This window comes from Sus scrofa, chromosome 1, assembly GCF_054392235.1.
Source record: "Sus scrofa isolate SSC_HxYL_T2T_F1_AM1 chromosome 1, Sscrofa_HxYL_maternal_Yorkshire_Landrace_v2.0, whole genome shotgun sequence".
NCBI classification, from domain to species: Eukaryota; Metazoa; Chordata; class Mammalia; order Artiodactyla; family Suidae; genus Sus; species Sus scrofa.
Window position 1 is genome coordinate 168,754,646 of NC_139383.1, and position 20,673 is coordinate 168,775,318.

The 20,673-nt window shown below is 39.0% G+C and overlaps 1 protein-coding gene across 2 annotated transcripts in view; it reads right to left on the reverse strand.

Annotated features, from left to right (window-relative positions):
* Positions 1-9,483: 9,483 nt before the first annotated feature.
* The window catches only part of SERPINB7 (serpin family B member 7), a 44,997-nt gene continuing 33,807 nt past the window's right edge, over positions 9,484-20,673 (reverse strand). For both annotated transcript variants that reach the window (XM_001925047.6, XM_085018426.1), the window contains exons 5-8: positions 17,852-17,969; positions 14,399-14,541; positions 12,233-12,379; positions 9,484-10,639 (exon numbers count right to left, since the gene is read on the reverse strand). In XM_001925047.6, the coding sequence (XP_001925082.1) occupies positions 10,241-10,639; positions 12,233-12,379; positions 14,399-14,541; positions 17,852-17,969 (807 nt within the window). In that variant the 3' untranslated portion in view covers positions 9,484-10,240. The remainder of the gene's footprint in view (positions 10,640-12,232; positions 12,380-14,398; positions 14,542-17,851; positions 17,970-20,673) is intronic.

Below are 20,673 nucleotides of genomic sequence, written 5' to 3' on the forward strand. Positions count from 1 at the left end.
TGAGATGGGAAATAAGAGTCACAAGAGGCAGGTAGACTTGAAACAAGACCAATCCAGAGAAATAAATAGCCTGAACCAAGGCAGTGATGATGAGAATAAAGGGGGAGATATTTAAGAGGCATTTTGGTGGTAACACCAATGAAAAGTTCCAGTGTGAAAAGCAGGAAAGATACAAAGATAATCTTGATGTTTTAAGCTTAAAGTTAAAACAAGATAAAATTTGAACTTAACCAAAAGTGGGCACCCAAGAAGGGGAAGCTGACTCACAGAGGATGGTAATGTACATTGTCTAAAGCATGTTTAGCTTTACTCCAGGACTTTGAGGTGGACTTATCCAGGAGGAGGTTGTGGATTTGGGGGAGGGGAGTTAAACATATAGATACATGTCATCAGCTATCACCAAGGCCATGTGATCAGATGAGATCATATAGAGAGAATTTTAGAGGAGAAAACCTTTGGAAACATTTATGGCTAAATAACCAGATTGAAAAAACATGACACCCAAAGATAAAAACTCATCCTTGTATAAAAAGAAACCCATTTCAAGATCCATGACTTGAATTTATATCAGTGAGTCCCTGAGGTCTCATTTCCATCCCAAATTACTCCCTTGGAACTAATAACTATATTCATTCTAAAGACTTCCTGAGTGTCTACCAAATGCTAAGTATTGTTCTAGGGATGCAGGGCTACAAAAACAAATTAAACATGGATCCTGCCCCAAGAAGCACAAAGCTCAATGTTATTAATAAAGAAGTAGAATAGCTGTTATGTTGGCTATCATTGAGCCTAGTGTGTATTCACAATGCTGAACGGAAAGTATCAACTCTTCAACAACTGCCTGTTTCAGAAGATGTTTCCACCAAACCAAGCCGAAGCCATGACCAGACAACACAGCCCTTCTCAGTATGAGCAGGAGCCCTTTAGTACTAGGTGGATATACTGGTGGGACCAATGAACTAGAATTGTAAGGAAGGCTTGTATTGAGTTTTCTACAGTATTTTCTTACAGACATCACTCTCTCTGATGCCTACCTCAAAATTCAGTGGCTTTGAGCCTACCATGCTGCCCAGAAAACCCTATCAGCAGAGAAGAGTCCCCATCATGCCTCTGAAGCATGTGACCACCATATCCCACTCCTGTATCTTTATAGCCCAAGCACAGAGTCTACAGACATGTTATTTTTGAATGGCAAGATGGAAATGAGATTAATCACAAAAATGAGTTTCTTGTGAAAAGCATACCACTGCATACCAGTTAAATTCACTCTCTGTAAAGGTTTCCAAAGGGCATAATAGTTGATTCAGGTGTGAAGTTTAGCAGTTAAATTATTTGGGTCAGAGACCTTCCTACATCTTTCAAATCATGACATGTTTACTCATTCATGTTCTATTCATGGACTCCACAATTGGTTGAAAATCAAGAAACTAAAAAAAAAAAAAAAAAAAAAAAGAATCTCCCAGGACTAGTACTAAGCACCCCAGTGCTGTGCTGTAGGCTACTCTCCATTCACCTGCTTTCTATTCAAGTAAGCCTTTTGTGAAGAAAATGCAATTCAATAGGCTGTTAGAGTTTATAAAATTCTAAGTTTGGCATGGTCTACTGATTTTCAATCTATTTTTAATCTGTCTTGTAAAATTACTTATGGCTTATCATAAATAGTAATATATGCAAATTATTTCACCTTATGAATTTAAACCCTAGTGTTTATTTATTTATTCATTTGCTTTTTATGGCCTCACCTGCAGCATATGGAAGTTCCCAGGCAAGTGGTCGAATGGGAGCTGCAGCTACTGGCCTACATAATAGCCACAGAAACACCAGATCCAAGCTGACTCTGTGGCCTACACTGCAGCTTGCAACAATGCCAAATCCTTAACCCACTGAGCTAGGCCAGGAATGGAACCCACATCCTCTTGGATACTAGTCAGGTTCATAACAGGCCACAACGGAAATTCCCAGAACCCTAGTATTTAAATTACCTCATCTGCTTATATAAGTATCTATAAAAGTAACTTTCATGTGTAATAAAATAGCAACATTAACCAAATCAAATTTATATTAAAAAGCACTCTTTCTTTTCATTGCTTTCTATTGGCCTAGAAAATAAGGAAGTTCCTGGAGAGAGGACAAGATGGCGGAGGAGTAGGGAGACACGCTCGCCCTCTCCCACAAACACAACAAAAAAAGCACATCTACAGAATAAATGACTCACACAGAACAGCAACCAATCGCTGGCAGAGGAACCTAAACTCCAATAACGGCAAGAAGTTCGTGACATTATTGGGCAGAACGGGAGAAAAGAGGAGAGTGAGAGAAGGTGAATCTGAGCGGGACGGGCGCTCCCGAAAGGGAACTGCGGAGGAGAAAGGGATCCTGCACCCTGGAAAGTCACCTACCGGGGGAAAGATCAAACGAACCGGAGGAATCTCCAGATGCAGAGAAGAGTGTAGCAGTAAGTTGGAGTACGGAAAAGCCGATCAAGAACCCAACGGACCATCTGAACTATGGGCACAGTCACCAAAAATTGAGATGCCTGGGTGGGGGCTGGGCACCGAATCCTCGCCTCTGAAGGTTAGTCCCCAAGAGGGGGCCGGGGGATGCCTGGGTGGGGGCTGAACACCAAGATCTCGCCTCCAAAGGTTAATCCCTGAGAAAGGGCCGGGCGACGCCTGGGTGGGGGCTGGGCACTGAGACCTTGGCTCCAGAGGTTAGTCCCCAGGCTAGGGGGGCGGGGCAGAGCAGAAACTGCTTGGGAGGTCTAGAAACCATTTGATGGGGCAGAGACTGCCTGGGAGACTAGAAAACAAAGCTGTCGCAGAGGAAGGGAGCAATACTCTAGGAGCGGGGAAGTGGAAAGACACATCAGAGGGAACCTGGGAGAAGAGCCTGGTCTGCGCCCGTGCTGGGGAGGGGAGAGAAGAAGGGGTGGGTCCCCATAGAATACCCCCCATGCCACAGCAAGCTTACAGGCCCACTAGCTAGCTGAAAGCTGTGCTTCCCAGTGCATACCCTCCCCCCACCCCCACCACGCCCTACGCTCTTACCGGACCTGGGGCTGCCTGCCATCCAGGAGGGCTGGCCTCAACAATTGCCTGAAGCCTACCACCACAGGGGCTGTCCCTGCACAGGCCTGCTTGCCCTTTGGAGGGGCTACACTTCCGCAGAGCAGCACCAAACACCACCAGCCCCCGAGAAAAGGCCTGCAGCCCAGAAAAGCTAGAACAAGCTTAGCCAGGCTGTGAATAGATCGGCCTAATTCTCGGACGGTTTTTCTGAGTCGGGTTGCCCCGGGGAGGAGGCTCTTAGGTTTCCAACGGCCCTGCTACCCGCCCAAGCCCCCAGGGGATGCTCTAGTGGACCAGCTTCATAGGACTGCCAGCTCCAGGCAGGACCCCCTGCAGCCCAGAAAAGCTGCAACAAGCTCAGCCAGACTGTGAAAAGATCCGCCTACATTCTCAGGCTGTCCTTCTGAGTTGGGCTGCCCTAGGGAAGAGCCTCTTAGGTTCTCAGTGACCCAAATAGCTGCTCCAGCCCCCAGGGGGTGATGCACTCCTGAGGAGCAGCTGCCTAACACCGCCAACCCCCTGCAAGAACCCCACAGCCTAAAAACACCAGAGCAAGCTTTGCATGACCAAGTGAAATCTGCTGCCATCGTGGTGTGGACCTCCCAGTCCTGTCTGCCCTCAGGAAGCCCTCCTTTGCTTCAAAGAAACACTGTTAGCCCCATCAACACTCCAGAAAAGCCACACTGCCTCAAAAAAGATTGACCAACAACGCCAGCCCTCAGGAAATATTCCAAGGCAGTGACAAGGCAAACACTGCCCGATAACGGAGAGTACAACTCCCTCAGGATAAGGAAAACAACAAGCAAGATGAAGAAGCTGAGAAACCACCCCCAGGCAAACCAACAGGAGAACTCACCTAAAACAGTCAACAATGAAACAGATCTCTGCAGTCAGACAGACCTGGAGTTCAAAAGAGAAATAGTGAAAATACTGAAGGAATTAAGAGAAGATATGAACAGTAATGCAGATACCCTCAGAAAGGAACTAGAAAATATAAGAAGGAGCCAAGAAAAACTAGAGCATTCATTTGCAGAGATGCAAACTGAACTAGGGGCAGTAAAAACCAGAATGAATAATGCAGAAGAACGAATCAGTGATATGGAAGATAGAATAATGGAAATCACTCAATCTGGTCAACAGACAGAAAACCAAATCAAAAAACTGGAAAGCAATATAAGAGACCTATGGGATAATATAAAGCGGGCCAATCTACGCATAATAGGAATTCCAGAAGGAGTAGAAAAAGATAAGGGAATGGAAAATATATTTGAAGAAATTATCGATGGAAACGTCCCAAGTCTAAAGGATACTGGATTCAAGATACAAGAAGCACAGAGGGCCCCAAACAAACTGAACCCAAACAGACCCACACCAAGACACATCATAATAAAAATGGCAAAAGTTAGTGATAAAGAGAGGATCCTAAAGGCAGCAAGAGAAAAACAGAATGTTACCTACAAGGGAACCCCCATAAGAATATCAGCTGATTCTCTACAGAAACACTACCGGCCAGGGGGGAATGGCAAGAGATATTTAAAGTGCTAAAAGGAAAAAATATGCAACCTAGAATACTCTATCCAGCAAGAATATCATTTAAAATAGAAGGGGAAATAAAAATTTTTCCCAACAAACAAAAACTTAAAGAATACAGCAACACAAAACCCAGGTTAAAGGAAATATTGAAGGGGCTTCTCTAAACCAAAAAGAAAGGAAGGAAAGGGAAGAAAAAAGAAAACAAAAAAAAACAAAAAAAGAAGAAGAAGAAGAAGAGGAAGAACTAGGACTGAGGAAACCGCAATCGGAGAGCAGTCACTCAAATAAGCCAGCATACAGATTTAATCATGAACATGCTTCAAACAAAATAAAATTAAAAAGAAAAAAATAAAAAAGAGTCATCAAAACCATAAAATGTGGGCAAGGGATGTTAGGAAGTAAATAACCCTTTTTGTTTGTATTATGTCTCTCTTCTTAATTTTAATATAGTAATGAAGTGTTTGAACTTACAGGACCATCAGGCTAAAACACACAATTATGGGAAGGGGTTAGCATACTTACAAAACAGGGCAACCACAAGCCAAAACCAAATATTGCATTTGCAAAAAATGAAAAAAAAATACACTCAAGCAGATAATACCAGGAGACCATCCAACCAAAAAAAAAAAAAAAAAAAAGAAAGAAAGGAAGAATGGAGAACCATAGAATCAACTGGAACACGAGGTTCAAATGGCAATAAATAATCATCTATCAATTATCACCTTAAACGTCAGTGGACTGAATGCCCCAATCAAAAGACACAGAGTGGCTGAGTGGATAAAAAGGCAAAAACCTTCAATATGCTGCCTACAAGAAACTCACCTGAGGACAAAAGATACATATAGATTGAAAGTGAAAGGGTGGGGAAAAATATTTCACGCCAATAGACATGACAGAAAAGCAGGAGTCGCAACGCTCCTATCAGACAAAATAGACTTTAAAACAAAAGACATAAAGAAAGACAAAGAAGGACACTATTTAATGATTAAGGGATCCATTCAAGGAGAGGATGTTACTATCGTCAACATGTATGCCCCAAATATAGGAGCACCCAGATATATACAACAAATATTAACAGACATAAAGGGAGATATTGATGAGAACACAATCATAGTAGGAGACCTAAATACCCCCCTCACATCAATGGACAGATCCTCTAGACAGAAAACCAATAAAGCAACAGAGATCCTAAAGGAAACAATAGAAAAGTTAGACTTCACTGATATCTTCAGGACACTACACCCAAAAAAATCAGAATACACATTCTTCTCAAATGCTCATGGAACATTCTCAAGAATCGACCACATATTGGGACACAAAGTGAATCTCAATAAATTTAGGAGCGTAGAAATTATCTCAAGTATCTTCTCTGACAACAATGCCATGAAATTAGAAATCAAGCATGGGAAAAGCGAAGAGAAAAAACCTACTCCATGGAGACTAAACAACATGCTACTAAAAAACCAATGGGTCAATGAGGAAATCAAGAAGGAAATTAAAAACTACCTTGAAACAAATGATAATGAAGACACAACCTCTCCAAATCTATGGGATGCTGCGAAAGCAGTGCTCAGAGGGAAATTTATAGCAATACAGGCCTTTCTCAAAAAAGAAGAAAGGTCCCAAATTGACAACTTAACCCTCCACCTAAACGAATTAGAAAAAGAAGAACAAAAAAGTCCTAAAGTCAGCAGAAGGAAGGAAATTATAAAGATCAAAGAAGAAATCAATAAAATAGAGACTCAAAAAACAATAGAGAAAATTAATAAAACCAAGAGCTGGTTCTTTGAAAAGGTGAACAAAATTGATAAATCCCTGGCCAGACTCACTAAAAAGAGGAGAGAAAGAACCCAAATCCCCAAAATTATAAATGAAAAAGGAGAAATCACAACGGATACAGCAGAAATACAAAAAACCATAAGAGAATCTATGAACAACTATATGGCAACAAGTTTGACAATCTGGAAGAAATGGACAATTTTCTAGAATCTTACAGCCTGCCAAAACTGAATCAAGCAGAAACAGACCAACTGAACAGACCCATCACAAGAAATGAAATTGAAGAGGTCATAAAATCACTCCCTACAAATAAAAGTCCAGGACCAGATGGCTTCACAGGTGAATTCTATCAAACGTATAAAGAGGAATTGGTGCCCATCCTCCTTAAACTCTTTCAAAAGGTTGAAGAAGAAGGAATACTCCCAAAGACATTCTATGATGCCACCATCACCCTCATTCCAAAACCAGACAGAGACACCACCAAAAAAGAAAACTATCGCCCAGTATCATTGATGAATATAGATGCAAAAATTCTCAACAAAATCTTAGCCAACCGAATTCAACAACATACCAAAAAAATTATACACCATGACCAGGTTGGGTTCATCCCAGGTTCACAAGGATGGTTCAACATACGCAAATCAATCAGCATCATACACCACATTAACAAAAAAAAAGTCAAAAATCATATGATCATCTCAATAGACGCAGAAAAAGCATTTGACAAAGTTCAACATCCATTCATGATCAAGACCCTCGCCAAAGTGGGTATAGAGGGAACATTCCTGAATATAATCAAAGCCATTTATGATAAACCCACAGCAAATATAATCCTCAATGGGGAAAAACTGAAAGCCTTCTCACTCAAATCTGGAACAAGACAGGGATGCCCACTCTCACCACTGCTCTTCAACATAGTTTTGGAAGTCTTAGCCACAGCAATTAGACAAACAAAAGAAATCAAAGGCATCCATATAGGAAGAGAAGAGATCAAACTGTCACTGTATGCAGATGACATGATAGAAATATAGGTATTCCTTCTATACCTAGAAAACCCTAAGGACTCAACCCCAAAACTACTTGAACTGATTAATAAATTCAGCAAAGTAGCAGGATATAAGATTAACATTCAGAAGTCAGTTGCATTTCTGTATACCAGCAATGAAACATTAGAAAAGGAATACAAAAATACGATACCTTTTAAAATTGTACCTCACAAAATCAAATACCTCGGAATACACCTGACCAAAGAGGTAAAGGACCTATATGCCGAGAACTATAAAACTTTAATCAAAGAAATGAAAGAAGATGTAAGGAAATGGAAAGATATTCCATGTTCCTGGATTGGAAAAATCAATATTGTAAAAATGGCCATACTACCCAAAGCAATCTACAGATTCAATGCCATCCCTATCAAATTACCCATGATATTTTTCACAGAACTAGAACAAACAATCCAAACATTTATATGGAACCACAAAAGACCCAGAATCGCCAAAGCAATCCTGAGAAACAAAAACCAAGCAGGAGGCATAACTCTCCCAGACTTCAAGAAATACTACAAAGCCACAGTCATCAAAACAGTGTGGTACTGGTACCAAAACAGACAGACAGACCAATGGAACAGAATAGAGAACCCGGAAATAAACCCTGACACCTATGGTCAATTAATCTTTGACAAGGGAGGCAAGAACATAAAATGGGAAAAGGAAAGTCTATTCAGCAAGCATTGCTGGGAAACCTGGACAGCTGCATGCAAAGCAATGAAACTAGAACACACCCTCACACCATGCACAAAAATAAACTCAAAATGGCTGAAAGACTTAAATATACGACAGGACACCATCAAACTCCTAGAAGAAAACATAGGCAAAACACTCTCTGACATCAACATCAGGAATATTTTCTCAGGTCAGTCTCCCAAAGCAATAGAAATTAGAGCAAAAAGAAACCCATGGGACCTCATCAAACTGAAAAGCTTTTGCACAGCAAAGGAAACCCAAAAGAAAACAAAAAGACAACTTACAGAATGGGAGAAAACAGTTTCAAATGATGCAACTGATAAGGGCTTAATCTCTAGAATATATAAACAACTTATACAACTCAACAGCAAAAACGCCAATCAATCAATGGAAAAATGGGCAAAAGACCTGAATAGACATTTCTCCAAAGAAGATATACAGATGGCCAACAAACACATGAAAAAATGCTCAACATCGCTGATTATAAGAGAAATGCAAATCAAAACTACCATGAGATACCACCTCACACCAGTCAGAATGGCCATCATTCATAAATCCACGAATAACAAGTGCTGGAGGGGCTGTGGAGAAAAGGGAACCCTCCTGCACTGTTGGTGGGAATGTAAACTGGTACAGCCACTATGGAGAACAGTTTGGAGATATCTTAGAAATCTATACATAGAACTTCCATATGACCCCACAATCCCACTCTTGGGCATCTATCCAGACAAATCTCTACTTAAAAGAGACACATGCACCCGCATGTTCATTGCAGCACTATTCACAATAGCCAGGACATGGAGACAACCCAAATGTCCATTGACAGAGGATTGGATTCGGAAGAGGTGGTATATATACACAATGGAATACTACTCAGCCATAAAAAAGGATGAAATAATGCCATTTGCAGCAACATGGATGGAGCTAGAGAATCTCATCCTGAGTGAAATGAGCCAGAAAGACAAAGACAAATACCATATGATATCACTTATAACTGGAATCTAATATCCAGCACAAATGAACATCTCCTCAGAAAAGAAAATCATGGACTTGGAGAAGAGACTTGTGGTTGCCTGATGGGAGGGGGAGGGAGTGGGAGGGATCGGGAGCTTGGTCTTATCAGACACAACTTAGAATAGATTTACAAGGAGATCCTACTGAGTAGCATTGAGAACTATGTCTACATACTCATGTTGCAACAGAAGAAAGGGTGGGGGAAAAAACTGTAATTGCAATGTATACATCTAAGGATAACCTGACCCCCTTGCTGTACAGTGGGAAAATAAAAAAATAAAAAAAAAAGAAAATAATAGTGCCAATAGTCTCACGATTGTTCCAAGAAGAATGATCACACTGTAAAATTATATTGTATTTCTTTATTCTGATAGAGAAAAAAATTACAAACTACACAGCATATGAAATAATATACTGTAAATAACAACTGGCAACAATTAAAAGATATTTAATATTTGAAAAACTATGTACATGTCAAGTTTCTGTCAAGGAAAGGCCAAAAGATGTCAATTCAAAATTATTAATGTAATATTTCGGTTGGTCCCCAATCCCAAATCCTTATCTTTTAGCATCTATATTAGACACTAATTTCAAATCAGATGTATTAAAGTAAATTCTAATGTCTTCTTAGCTTAGCAAGGAAAAGTTATCCTTCACACGTTTTTCCTGCAGCTGGACTTATTCCTAGATCATTTACAGTGAAATAGAATATCTGTGATAACTACTGTTTCAAAAAATATCCCTAGGACTGCTTCTCCATTACTATTCTACTATTATCATTAAAGCATTCCACAATTCCTGGATGTTATACCCAAATCTTTGTGCACATGGCTGTAGTGAAGACTGGTAGAAATAAGTGTGTGTAGAAAGACAATGAAATTAGAAATGGGTGAGGTACATGGTCGTAGAACTGATAAGAGCAAGATCAGGACAATTGACCAGCTGTCTAAGAAGGGTCAAGTCACCAAAATCATCTACCAACCAATGTTAGAAGGAAGTTAACCCAAAGGAAACACCACATGCTTCCAGTTCGATTTAAATCTATTAACTTGTGGTGGTTCCTTGATGTTTCAGGGACTATTATAATGGAAACCAATTGGATTTTCAAGGACAAGAGACTTTTCCACTAAACAAGATGATATCATCCTTCTTAATGACAAATAGGAATGGGTGATCAGCTTTGAACACCCTAAAATCAGGGAGTTGCTTTTCTACCACCTCACTTCCTGACATGGCAGCTGCTTCCGTGCCCTCTTCTGTAACCTCAATGTAAGATTTGTGCATCAGTTTTGAAATGTATAGACGGCCTCCTGCAGCTATACCAGAAAGATCAGCTCTGGATTCATCAAAGATATCGCTCAACCCCAGGGCTTTTAAATGGTGATTGATTTCATAATTCTTTTCTATCTTGAACTTGGGAAAAAACACTTCGACATACTGAGGTCTCATTCTTCTTGGATTGGTCCAGTCCATTAGATTCCCAAAGGTCAGTTTGTTTTCAATCTGTAGGAATATTTAAAAGGCAATTTAGAATCATATGGTTAAAAAACAGATGAAACAACAACTACAAAGGGATATGGTTTTCCAGAACCATCCTCTCCTGATCTTTGCGTATAAGTATGTGAATGGGTCTTGGAGGTGTCTGGAAATGGTAAATGATTAAAATGAATGGTTCGGGTACTCTTTAATGAACCACATGTTTTTTGTTTGTTTGTTTGTTTGTTTTTTTGCTATTTCTTCGGGCCGCTCCCACGGCATATGGAGGTTCCCAGGCTAGGGGTCGAATCGGAGCTGTAGCCACTGGCCTACGCAAGAGCCACAGCAACGCGGGATCCGCGAGCTGCGTCTGCAACCTACACCACAGCTCACGGCAACGCCAGATCCTTAACCCACTGAGCAAGGCCAGGGATCAAACCCGCAACCTCATGGTTCCTAGTCGGATTCGTTAACCACTGCGCCACAACGGGAACTCCTGAACCACATGTTTAATTTACTCTGCTATGGCAAGGTGTGACTTATTCGTATTTCAGGGCATTTCTGTTCTCTGCTTGTATATGAAAGTATATAGCAAAAGTGGAATAATGGGCAAATGAAAAAAGTAGAAAATCAGAGATTATCAACAGGAGAAATGAACCAGCAGCCATTGAAATCAGCATTTCCTGACCATTTCCCCCTAATGAAAGACACAGAAAATAACAATATTTGCACAACCTGCAGAATTGAATCAATGGAACCCCTGGTGGCCCAAGGCAAGAAGCCCAGAGCTCTATCCTCAAGGGCTTGTGTGATCAATATCTCCCAGCATGGATACGCATACTGAAAGATGGGTAGAAATAATGCCTCTGGGTTGGAAGAGCATATGGCCTGGCAATAGTAGGTGTTCAATAAATGGTGTCTATTATTCCTTTTGATTGGAAGTACAGCGATCAAGACTTCTGAGACTGCAGTTTCACAGACTCAGGAAGCCAAATTCACAGAAAGGAGGAGGAAGAGGAGGGGGAGGGAGGGGGGAGGAAAAGGTAGAGAGAGAAATAGGGCTGAAAGATCAAGATTGAGATACAGAGATGACATCCAGCTTCTCAGGGCCAGCACTGTCTGTCCCCTGCACTGTGCCAGTCTGCTGAGCCTGCTCCATCCATCACAGAGCAGTCTCTAACCCCTGCTCTTCCTAGAAACACAACACATAGAGTGAGACTATACATTTTAATTCTCAAAGGCTCAGGACTTCAAAATTCCATCATAGCATTCCTGTTTGAAGATGTTTAGTCTACCAAAATTTCAATATTACACGAAAGACCATTTTCACAGCCAAATGCAAAGACCTAAACTCACGCCCTTTCCCTCTATTGCTTAGATTTCTCAAACATAGGCTTTCCAATTTTATAGCTATTCAAGTAAAATCAGGCGAAACTGAGATAGTTCAGTCTCAACATCTATAATGGTATCTGGCATAGAGTATATACTCAAATATTTGTCAAATTAATGAATAAATGGGTAAGTCACCAATGCCAGCAACCTGAAATCTTAAAGTTGCTGGATTAAAAGCACAATCAACAGTATCCTTCTGCAATAGTGAAGGTGACAGTAGTAACTTACCTGGGACAGGTCATTCTCAGGCAGCATTACGTACATGCTTATGCCACCATGATATTTGAGCTCAAGCACCTGCATGGATGGATCCTTAATGACAGACAAATTGAACCTCCGTTCTTGATGCATCATGGCCACTGCTTTCCTAGGACACTGAAAGTCAAGTCACAAGAAAATGTTAAAAGCCGACCCTATTTTACTTATTTGACCAAATTCAATAAGAATAATGTTGCAGTTTTTGTTCAGTTGGTCTTATGAAATTTTCTGAACTTGCTGCCAATAGTGGTCACATTGGTTCACATCTCAGTGGTAAAAGCACAGACTTTGAGTTTAAACTTCCCAGTTACGTGACCACAGGCAAGTTATTTCACCTCCTTTTCCCCCCACTTCCTCATCTCTATAATGGGAAAAAATAGTCTCTACTGCATAGGATTGCTGTAAAGATTATGTAAGTTAATATATCTGGCACTTGGAATATTGCTTTGCACTTAAGGTTTTATCTGAAAATGCCCATATAATAAGTAAAGAGTAATTATTAAATCGTATTATAATTTGAAATGATTGCTATAAATTTTTCTACCTTTTTTCTTCTGGTGTTTTTGCCTTTTCTAGGGCTGCTTCCCGCGGCACATGGAGGTTCCCAGGCTAGGGGTCTAATCAGAGCTGTAGCCACCAGCCTACATCACAGCCACAGCAATGCCAGATCCGAGCCGCATGTACAACCTACACCACAGCCCACGGCAACGCCAGATCCTTAACCCACTGAGCAAGGCCAGGGATCGAACATGCAACCCCATGGTTCCTAGTCGGATTCGTTAACCACTGTGCCATGATGGGAACTCCATAAATTTTTCTTCTCATCAGAAGTAAAATTCAGGCTAGTACTATAAAAATTACAATTTAAGAATGGGGCCTCATAAAATTTTTAAATTTCTGCAAAATATTTGGCACTATTCCTTGTATTAACTTGAGGGAAATACAGTAGCTCTTACTGTAAGGATATCATTTGTAGATTTAGAAACTCTATAGAGATATTATAAACAATCTTTTTTTTCCCCTAAATGATACTGTGATTCTGCAAGCTTTTCCACATTTCTGTATTATCTCCCTTTAAGAAAGAAAGTTTTACAGGAGGAAGACAGATAATTATTTATGCTTGGATTTATGTCCTTCTTTCTCTGAAAAGGTTGTCCTTTTTAACTGAGAATCAAAAACTCAGAAAGAATACACATGATGTGGGAAAGGGCAAAATGTATCTGCTTAGTGAGACAGATCAGCCAAGTTAATCTGGGAACAAATGGGGGCTGGGATATCATAGACACTAAGTCTTATTTCTATGCTAAGGCAGGGGAAAAAATCCCAGTGCTGGGTTATCCTGGAGAAAGACTAAAACTAGACTTCTTAGCTAAGAGGCAATTTCATCAATTTTTGATGGAAACAAAACTGTCAAGTGATATAGATTCCTTATGTTATAGCTATATTATAAGGGATTTATTCAGGAATATTATTGTTTTAAATATAATATTAAATGACTCTAACTGTACATGCACATCTCACAATTAGAATCACAAAAAAAGGTAAAAGGTATGCTTTTGTTATATATTTTTCTTATAGATCCCCTACAAAAATGTCTTAAATTCATACTTTATTACTTTTGTTGATTCTGAATTTTTTTTTTTTTTTTTTTTTTTTTTGCTTTTTAGAGCCACACCCACGGCATATGGAAGTTCTGGGCTAGGAGTCAAATCGGAGCTGCAGCTGCTGGCCTATGCCACAGCCACAGCAATGTGGGATCCGAGCCGCATCTGCAACCTACACCACAGCTCACGGCAACACCAGATCCTTGACCCACTGAGCGAGGCCAGGGATTGAACCTGTATCCTCATGGATACTAGCCAGGTTTGTCTCTGCTGCACCACAATGGGAACTCCAACTCTGAGTATGTTTTAAGAAATATCAATTTACAGGACACCTTCAGCTGTGCTCCATAACCTGCATTAGAGGGAAAACGGAAAGTTTGTTTTGTAAGCAATTGACCACACAGTCTTGGTAATGCAGTAGAAAAATATAAGTAGAGAAATGGTGAACCTGGTGTTCATTTATGTAATCCTACAATTTCTATAAAGGTGTATGACTTGCAAAAACCTTCCTAAATTAAACAGATTTCCATACCTTGGGAGATCTGAACTGGCAATGTAGGGTCTCACTTTTGGTGAAGGCAGATTTCCATTTGCCTTTGAAGTACACAGCATTCACCAGCACCATGACAGCAGAGGAGCTTATGGTATCTTCAGGAAAGATTTTCTTGATTTTGCCTTTTGAAAAATAATTTGAGGAAAAAAGGTTAATTTTTTATGAATTTTTAAAAAGCTAAAGACAAGATGAATATGTTTTTCTTATCACATAATGACTATAAGGATAATGCCCTTAGTAACAATCTCTGAGCAATTACTTTGTCAAACACTTTCTAAATGCCTTAAGTACAATATTTGATTTAATCCTCATAAAATCCCTGTGAGGTAGGCACTATTATTGTTTCCCTTTTCTGTGGAGGTCTAGGTCATAGATTAATTTATTTGCACAAAGTCACACAAGGAATCCATCAACAGGATTCTGACACAGAAGACAATTCTCAGAGCCCCGCCCTACTCACAATCACCAAACTGCCTTAATATACCCCACTGGTAAGGCCACGGAACTCCAAGTACTTTTTAACTCCATTCTATTGATAGGGCTAATTCCTTCATTCCAGGTTAATGGGACTTTTACTAAATGCTTTGGACTGTTCTGGATACTTGAATCATAATAATGAAAGATGTAGTCTCTGCCATCATTGGGTTCGCAGTCCAGCACAAAGGAGGCAACACCCAAATGTAGTGGTAGCACTCTGGTGTCACAGCCCTGTGCTCAGTGTGCTGTGAGGGCACAGATTAGGGGCAGTCATCTCTGGCTGGGCCACTCTGCCTGAGCTGAGGGCAAGGTGGGGGTCAAGGAGAATTTCCATAAAGACAGGACAATTGGTTCAAAGACACAGAAGCTTGGAAGATCAGAATGTATTGGGGGAAACCCTAACTCATTCTGATGTAATAGGAAGAATAAGATTGGAAAAGTTGGAGGCAGGAGGAAGATAATAAAGAGCTTGGAAAGTCTGGTAAAAATTTTAGATTATTTTGAAGGTGATGGAAAATTACTATTCAGAATCCACTGAAAGACAAGAAAGAGCATAGTCATCATGGGTCAGAGTTGCCTTTCTAAAAGATGACTCTAGCAGTGTGTGGAGGATGGTGGCAGGTGCGGGAGGGGAGAAATAGGGCCTGGGTAGGTTTGTTGGAATATTGGCATCCATTTTGAAGTGTTCCCCAAATGAGTACTGAGTCGGTATCCTCATCACAATGAGAATTATACATAGATTTGCATGAGAAAGAAAGAAAGAGAAATAAGTAGTTGTTGCAAATGAAGAAAGATATTAGTAATCTGAAAACCTTGAAATGCTGAACATTAAATAGAATCCCACTAAGTTATTAGAACAATAATTGCATAGTTCCTCTTGATTTATGAATAATAATATTTGAAACACGTGAGGACAATGGTCAAAGTAACCCCCTACTGATGGAAGACGAATGAATGAACAAAAAGAAAACAGTTGTATTCTTGTTTCTAGGATGAATTGTATGCTTTTGAAGTTTGCATTTAAGGGTGCAAGTCAATTGTCTCATATTTTTGAGACAGAGCCAGACTCAGCAAATACACGTATGTTGTTCAGAGTATAAATTAAGACCACTTAGGTAAAGAAATGACAAGCTTTGGAATCAGTTGACAACAAAACAATGAATAGATTTCTATGTTTGTTTTGTACTAAACCAGATCATTAGCTGGAATTCCATTTTTAGTTGGAAAAAGACTTATCAATAAAGAGATATACTTTTTCTGGAAGGTTCTACCTTTGATATACATATGATGTGATAAATGAAGAATATTTAAAAATAAAAGATGAATTACTTATTCTTCAGAAAAAAAATGATGTGAAAATATATTTCTTAAACAATAAGATGTAATTTAAACAAGATCCTTCACTCCAAGAAGAAACATTAAGATACTGGATCAATCATTAGAATAAAATATTATGTTGTGGTTATTGAAAATCATATTCTATAAATGACTCTAAGCCTTTGTTCACTAACCAGGCATAAGATATTGAGGTTAACTGGGTAAATTACCTCAGCTCATCACTAATTTATGAAATGGCCATACTAAAATCTATTTGTCTCACAGGATTGTGTCCTAATAAGATAATGTAATAGGTAAGATTTATAAAAAATACAAAACATTCAAATCATTAAGATTGCTTAAGGTTCAATTACTGTGGAAAACAGTATGGAGGTTCCTCTGAAAACTATTCTATGGTAATAGAATTACCATATGATCTGTCAATCCCACTCCTGGGCATGTATCTGGACAAAACTATAATTCAAAAGGATACATGAAACCCTATTTCACTGCAACACTATTCACAATATCCAAGACATGGAAACAACCTAAATGTCCATTGACAGATGAATAGATTAAGAAGATGAAGTACATATATAAATGTAATTCTACTCAGCAATAAGAAAATAACAAAATAACGCCATTCATGGCAATATGGATGCAACTAGAGATTGTTGTACTAAGTGAAGTAAGTCAGAAAGAGAAAGACCAATATCATATGATATCACTTATATGTGGAATCTAAAATATGGCAAAAATGAACCTATCTACAAAACAGAAACAGACTTATAGACATAGAAAATGGACTTGTGGTTGCCAAGGGGGAGGGGGAAGGGAGAGAAATGGACTGAGAGTTTGTGGTTGGTAGATACAAACTATTACATTTAGAATGGATAAACAATGAGGTCTTATTGTAGCACAAGGACTATATCCAATCTCCTGGAATAGACCATGATGGAGAATATAAAAAGCATGTATGTATATGTATAACTGAGTCACTTTGCTGTATAGTAGAAAATGGCACAATATTATAAATCAACATACCTTAATTTAAAAAATTCAAAAAAAAGATTGCTCAAACCCACAGTGTGGACAAATACTATAACATTTTTTAAAAAATGTTTTGGCCATGGCCATGACATGTGGAAATTTCAGGCCCAGGGTCAAACCTGAGCCACAGCAGTGAAAGCACCAGATCCTTAATCTACTGTACCACCTGGGATCTCCAAATAGCAATTTTTTTTTCTTTTTTAGGACCACACTTGCAGCATATAGAAGTTCCCAGGCTAGGGGTCCAATTGGAGCTATGGCTACCAGCCTACACCACAGCCACAGCAATGCCAGATCCAAATCACATCTGCAACCTATGCTGCAGATTGCAGCAACGCTGGATCTTTAACCCATGGAGCAAGGCCAGGGGTAGAACCCACATCCTCACAGATACCATGCCAGGTCCTTAACCCACTGAGCCACAATAGGAACTCCCAATATAGCAATTTTAAATAACAACAATCATTACTTCTGCTTAGGAAGAGGAGTTCCTTATATAAACTAAAGATGCCCAACTTTAAAGTTGAGAGTTCTCAGTATTCACATATAACTGACAATTCTTGCAGAAAAATAAGGCATTGCACTCACCATGTGTCTCATTTTCAATCCATTTATTAATTTTATATCTGGTTTCTTTTATATCATTTGTAAAGTCAACTCTTTTCACTTTGGCATTATATAATTTCTCAGCACGATCAACATAGTCCTATAAATACAAATGACATACAGTTATATAAGTAATATATAGTTCTTATATTTATAAATCACCACCAACTAAGCATATAAGAAATATATTCTTGAACTTGTTTCTTGATTTCCACTACCCTACTCCAGGATTCCTTCCTGACTCAAAGATAAGAAAATAAAGCTGGAGGGGAACTGGAGACCTTTGAAGTTGAATTTGCATAGCAAGCATAATGTTTAACTTAAGTTTATCTGAAAGAATTGGGAGAGATCAATAGAGATTATAGCTAATGCCCACCCCCTGGACTTTGCCACTGCTTGCTCACTATAAATACTTCAATAACATCCTAACTCATCTCCCTTGCTTATGTCATCCTCCTCCTCCTAATAAAAACCCTTCATTACCAGGATGTAAGGTAATGAAGATACTATAAAACTCCTAGAGGAAAACATGGGCAGACCACTCTTTAAATAAATCACAGCAATATATTTCTCAATACACCTCCTACAATAATGGAAATAAAAAACAAAATAAACAAACGGGACCTAATCAAATTTATAAGCTTTTGCACAGCAAAAAAAAAAAAAAAATCATAAACAAAACAAAAAGGCAACATACAAACTGGGGAGAAAATATTTGCAAATGATGCTACTAAAAAGGGATTAATTTATAAAATATACAAACAGCTCATACAGTTCAATATCAAAAAAATCCAAACAACTCTAATCAGAAAAAAATGGGTAGAAGACCTAAATAGACATTTCTCAAAAAAAAAAAAATATAGATGGCCAACAGGCACATGAAAAAATCATCAACGTCACTAATTATCAGAGAAATGCAAATCAAAACTGCAAGGAGGTATAACTGCATTCTGGTCAGAATGACCACCATCAATGGTAGAGCAAAGGGAACTCTCCTACACTCTTGGTGAGAATATAAATTGGTGCAGTCACTATGAAGAACAGTATGGAGGTTCCTTAAAAAACTAAGACTGGAACACCATATGATTCTGCAGTCCCACTTCTGGGTATATATCTGGAGAAAACTATAATTTGAAGGAAGACATGCATTCCAGTGTTCACTGTAGCACTACTTATAATAGCCAAGACATGGAAGCAGCCTAAATGTCCATCAATAGATGAGTGGATAAAGAAGATATGGTGTGTATACATGCAATGAAATGTTACTCAGCCATAAAAAGAATGAAATAAGGCCATTTATAGCAACAGGGACAGACCTAGAGATTACCATACTAAGGGAAGTAAGCCAAACAGAGAAAGACAAATTTCGTATGATGTCACTTACAAGTGGAATCCAAAAAAAAAAAAAAAAAAAGATACAAATGAACTTATTTACAAAACAGAAATAGACCCATAAACATAGAAAACAAATTTATGGTTACCAAAAGGGAATTGGGGAGAGGGGAGATAAATCAGGAGTTTGGGATTAACATATACACACTACAGAAAATAACCAACAAGGACTTACTGTATAGCACAGGGAACTATACTCATTATTTTATAATAACCTACAAGAGAAAAGACTCTGAAAAGAATATATATATATAAAACTGAATCACTATGCTATACACCTAAAACTGACACAACATTATAAATCATCTCTACTCCAATTAAAAAAAAAAAACTGTTGTGAGGAATAAGACACAGAAGTTGGCTGTTGGACACCACTGAGAAGGTATAGGTGGGATGGGAGACCATGATATTGTACTGATAACCACACACTTTTAGGTTTTCCTCAAGTATCATCAGTAGCCTAGGCACAGTTGCTGAGGGAGATCATGGCACTGATGCAGATTCAGGGCTTTGTTGGGGGAAGGAGGGTATTGATAAAGCAGTGGTTAAGGAATGGATACAGAGGGTAGTTTGGAATGGGAATAAAGCTAGGAGAGGGCTGATATGTGAGAGGAAATGGAGAGATCAAGAAATTAAAGAACTTGAGGTTCTCGTCATGGCGCATCAGAAGGGAATCTGACTAGGAACCATGAGGTTGCAGGTTTGATCCCTCGCTCAGTGGTTAAGGATCCCGCACTGCTGTGGCTCTGGCATAGGCCGGCAGCTGTAGCTCCAATTAGACTCCTAGCCTGGGAACCTCCATATGCCGTGAGTGCGTCCCTAAAAAAAGATTTAAAAAGACAAAAAAAAAGAAAAATAAATTAAATAATTCAGTGCAGTTGAAAAACAGGTAGTGTAGTGAGAAAATAATAAAAGAATAAGCATAGGATGATGTGGCCACAAAATGAAAACTAGAGTTGTAGATTTCAGGTTGTTGATGAGTTTCAGGTGTGGCTTGGGTATCAGTTACTAAAATGGTGTAGAGAGAGGGTCAGAAAACTGTAAGAAGTGAAGCTGAATCATCCACAGGGACACTGAATTTATTAAAAATGGTGGCAGAATCAGGGAGTATGGAATAACATTGTCAGAGGTCCGACCAGAGGCATACTTAGCATGGATTGGCGGAGGAAGGAGAACAAGGTATCAGAGATGGTGGCTGAATCTTCTACAATACTATACTTTTTCGAGAGACAATTTATATGACATTATTATCCTTATCAATTCTAATAGAATTTACATTCTGTTTGAATCCATATGTAAATGTGAGTTAAAAAAATGTTATAAGGCAAAATGTAAGAAGCTTATACTCGTTGTTCTGATCTGAATGATTGAATATTGATGATAGTTAAATTTTATGTTTTTTTATTTTTTAT